The following is a 4,548-nucleotide window of genomic DNA, read 5'->3' on the forward strand; positions in this document are numbered from 1 at the left end:
GTTCTAGAAGTCCAAATGATCTCAATTTTTTACACAGATTCGGTAAGATATAGGCCTACAACTTTCATGGGAGTCCAAGATTTAAAAAGGTCGTTTTCAAGTCCAAATTATAGCAACAACGGAGAAGTTTGAATCTGTCCTACAGCCTAGACACTATTTAGTGTTCAACCCATATTCGAGTTCTAGAAGTCCAAATGACCTCAATTTTTTTTTTCTTGGAAAGCTAAGACAATTTTCTATAACTTTCATAAGTAGAGGTGGATCCATTTCTGATGCTAGCAATGATGTTTTATTCAGACAATAAGATAAGGATTTTTACCAAGTGAAGAGTTGGCCACCCACTCAACAATTAGTCATCAAATCAATAGTTCCAAATTTTGGCCTATAAAAGGAGGCATTTGCCATGCATTTAAGGGCTTGGTTGTTCAGATCAAGAACTTGTTCTTGCTCTCTCTCTCTCTCTCTCTCTCTCTTGTAACTCTTAAGTTTTGCTTTCATTAATATCTTATTTATGCTTTTCATTTCCTTTCCTTTACTTAGTCAACTTGTATCTTATTTATGTTCTTGTTTTGTTTATTTATGTTTCTCTTCTTCATTATGTTTAGCTAAGTTCATTATGTCAAGGTGAAAAGGTTACACTAATGGTGTAAGAATAAGTATATTGTAAACTCAACAAGGACCTTAATGTTTAATATTAATATATCATATCTTTTTATCTTACTAATTCTTAATACCTTGCTTGTTAAATGGTTAATCTAGATTTGTGTTGTATAACACTTTGTACAACAAATGATTGACACTCTCATAGCCCAACCGTAATACCTACACCTGTGCTATGAAAGGAACTTGATTTGTTGTTAACATAAGTTAGCATCATGAATTCCTGACTATATTTAAAAGTTTGGTGTTACTTAAATAAGATAATTAATATGATCATGTTAACAATTTATAATGAGCTATTAATGACAAATCATCCGACTGGAACCTCCTTTGTGTGTGGCTTTCAGTTGAGTAATAAGAGTTTATACTATACTTGTTTGAAATATCATTAGTGGATCCTCTAACCTTGACACTTGTTTTTATCATTGTTTAAGTATATCACATTGATCTTTCGTCTCAAAATTTTCATCAACTTCTCTCTCTTCTTCTTTACTACTAGTATTATTATTACTATTACTATTACTATTATTGTTATTGTTGTTTTTGTTGTTGTTGTATTGTTATTTATAATTTATATAATTAACCTCCCTATGGTTCGACCCTAATCTTGCTGGGTTATTTATTACTTTGACACTTCTACACTTGGGAGAAGACATCAATCTTTTGGTCGTGTCAATTATAAAACATACTTTAGTTAAGGAGTTATTGATACTTCAAGTGCAAATTGATAATATAAAACCTTGATAAAAATAAATTTTTAAGTACTAATCAATTGTATTGATGATGATGAATTTGGTTGAGATCCATGATGATTGGATCAGGTTGTAAAATGATATAGGAAGTGTAAATCTTGTATCGTGAATAACTTGGGATCTCTTGGTATAAGGAAGACCCCGCTGAAATTTCAATAGAAATTTTGGTGGATTTAAAAAAAAATCATGAAATTTCAAGTTACCTTTTGTGTGTTGTTCTATAAATTGGGACTATTACAATAAATAATACAACTCATTCACTCATAATATAAAGATAAAAAAAAAAAACTACAAGAAATTTTATCTGAAGTATTATTTATAATGACATGATAACTAAAATTCTAAGTTTATCATGAAATAAACTTAATGATAATTGAGGATATTTCCCCGTTTTAGACCAAGTTCTTGATCTAGAAAATCAAGGTTTGTTTATCGTCACAAATCCGTCATAGTAGGTTGATAGAAATATTATCAAATCATAGCAAACAAAGAGAAAAAAACAATGCAGTTTACCTCAAATAAGACGAACTAGAAATGTTAATACCTTTTTTTTATGCAATCAACCACTTACCTAAAATTTAAAAGACAAATTAGAATTTATAGTAATTATAATATTATATTGCGGTTTTTTAAACCAGCCAAAGACCACCCAAAACACCATTTAGAAAATATTGTCGTGATCTTGTGCACATGTGAGAAGAGTACAATAAGAATAGATAAAGTAAACTCAAAACATATCAACTGAAATTTGGACAAAAAAAATCCAGAATAACCAAAAACTGAGCAAGATAAAATTTATTTAGCTTTGTTTTATTTTTTTTAAATGATAATTAGGTTTATCAGCCATTCTTGCAAAAACATGATTTAATTGACAACTTTGTTTCCATTGAGTTTTATTTCCGTAAAGAAAAGCGATGATGGCTTTGCACAAATAAACAAACGAGAAAAAGCAAAGGAGGAAAAGCAAGTACACAGATGACGTACGTTCATATGATAAAACCAATTCATTTATTTATTTACTGAGGACGGGCAGATAAATATTTTACACGAACCCATCAAAAAAAGAAAAAATAGACCAACAAGATAAGCAAAGTCGTAATACGACAAAAAAAAAAAAAAAAAAAGCACTTGCGAAACCATGATGGAATTCAGGTCGCTAAAGAAAGGAAGTGCCAGCAAGTCCATGATGCAAGAGATTGTGAGCAATGTGATCCCTGGCCTGTATTGCACCAGCAGATCTAAAACTATTCTCAGGGATCATATCATCATCGAAAAGATCAAACTTCAGCTCTGGACGCATCTCTTCATTTCTCATCTCACAGATGTTATGCAGCACACAACAAGCTCCGAGGACCACTGGCAAGTCCTGGAGCTTAACTTCAGTTCTCTTCTGCAAGCATGACCACCTCCCTTTCAGTCTAGCAAATGCCTCTTTAGAAACCCTTTGAATCTCCCCAATCTTCTCATTGAAAGCGTGCTGTGTCCAAGTCAAGTTTTGGTGCGTGTAAGGCACCAGAACCCAATCCATTAAAGGGTGCCCAGAATTCCCAACAATCCAAACATTCTTCAAAGCCCCTCTATTAGCCCTCTTAAACAAAGCAGACTCCTCTAACACTCTATCATCAGGCATTGAACCAGGGTAACCAATGCAAACATCAGTGAACACACCTTTAGGGCTCACAACTCCCTGCACTGTCATTGAATAAGATGTCTTCTGATTCCTCTCAGTATGCCTCTTGTTGTAATAAGCTGCCACATTAATTTTGGGAGCAATTATTGGCACATGAGTGGTGTACATTGATCCACCAACATTGGGTATCCCTGACATTGATTCAAACTCTCCCTTGATCATCTTCAATTTATCCTCATTGGGCCATTGAAGGAATTTAGGCATTAAAACGTTCCTTATGGCGGAACAAACTTCAAGAACCAGCTTATGACAAGTAGAGATCCCCAATCCAAACCGCTTTGACACAAGCCTCAAAGGTTCACCTGTAGCAAGCCTCCAGATACAAACAGCAACGCGTTGGCGAACAGGAATGGCATCGCGCAACATTGTGTTTTTCTTGGTCACAACAGAATTCAACTCCACGCAAATCATATCAAACGTGGCCTTGCTCATCCGAAACGCTTTCCGGAACTCCTCCTCCGGAAAATCCGGGTGGTTACACTTCTCCCACCAATCTTTTGACCTGTCCTTCACCCATAAACGCCGCTGATGGCCTGACCCTCCTCCGGACCCACTTTGCTCACTTGAAGCTTGAGCAGTTTCAGTAACGGCAACGGCAACAGCCGCAGCCGTCAACGAAGCACAACGGCCATGGCGTTTAGTTCCTGAACCATCCATTTCGTCTAAATCAGAAAAATGGGTCTGAAGATGGGAGTGATAGTCATTCATTGCTTCAAGTTTTCGCTTATGATTCCAATCGAAAGTCGCCTTATCGTGTTGAGACTCGATAACCCACTGCTGGTGTTCTTGTTTTTCCTCCTCATCCAATAAAATAAGAGAAGTGAGTATATCGCTCATTAATGAATTATTATTACTCTTGGCTTTCCTCAATCCTCCTAGCTTATCTTCATCGTCTTCACCATCCTTTCTTCGCCTCTTTAAATTAGCGTTGATGTTGTCGTTGCTAGTCAAGCTGTTGTTATCCATATCCTGGAAAAGACTACTGTATAAATGTGAAATCTCTTCTTGATTAAGAAATGGGAAAGGAGAGATTTCCATAACAAGTAGTACAGTACAGTACAGTACAGAGAGATTTGAATGCGAGAAGAAAAAACTTTAAGTGTTTGATAAAATGCTTCACTGAGAGAAAAGTAAACTCATGTGTTGATTTCATATTGAATTAGAGCAAAGGATTATAATTTATATATACGTAGCAGAGGGTGGACGGTGAGCGTGTATGCGAGTGTGAACGCGATGGAGGGATGCTTTTGACGGTGACTTGACTTTTGGAGTTATTTGATGTTGTTGATTATGTTTTTACGCGGTTGGAGGGCAGGGCATGATGACAGGGCGTGTTTTTTTGTGTGCGATGGTAGATTTAGAATTTTCTTGGATTCTAAAGAATAAGCAAACAAAACGTTGGGAAATAAGATGGTTTGTGGAAGTTTCATATGTGATGTGAGGGAA

General features: G+C 35.5%; 1 protein-coding gene across 1 annotated transcript; it reads right to left on the reverse strand.

Annotated features, from left to right (window-relative positions):
- Positions 1–2,401: 2,401 nt before the first annotated feature.
- On the reverse strand, positions 2,402–4,265 carry LOC118040645 (protein ALP1-like). The gene has a single exon (XM_035047629.2). The coding sequence runs from the start codon at positions 4,138–4,140 to the stop codon at positions 2,569–2,571; it is 1,572 nt and encodes a 523-aa protein (XP_034903520.1). The 5' UTR covers positions 4,141–4,265; the 3' UTR covers positions 2,402–2,568.
- Positions 4,266–4,548: the final 283 nt, after the last annotated feature.

This window comes from Populus alba, chromosome 18 (genome assembly GCF_005239225.2).
Source record: "Populus alba chromosome 18, ASM523922v2, whole genome shotgun sequence".
In the NCBI taxonomy this organism is placed as follows: Eukaryota; Viridiplantae; Streptophyta; class Magnoliopsida; order Malpighiales; family Salicaceae; genus Populus; species Populus alba.

What these genes read in the sequence shown, in the direction of transcription:
- LOC118040645 (XM_035047629.2), bottom strand. Translation starts at nt 4,140, where the DNA reads ATGGAAATCTCTCCTTTCCCATTTCTTAATCAAGAAGAGATTTCACAT.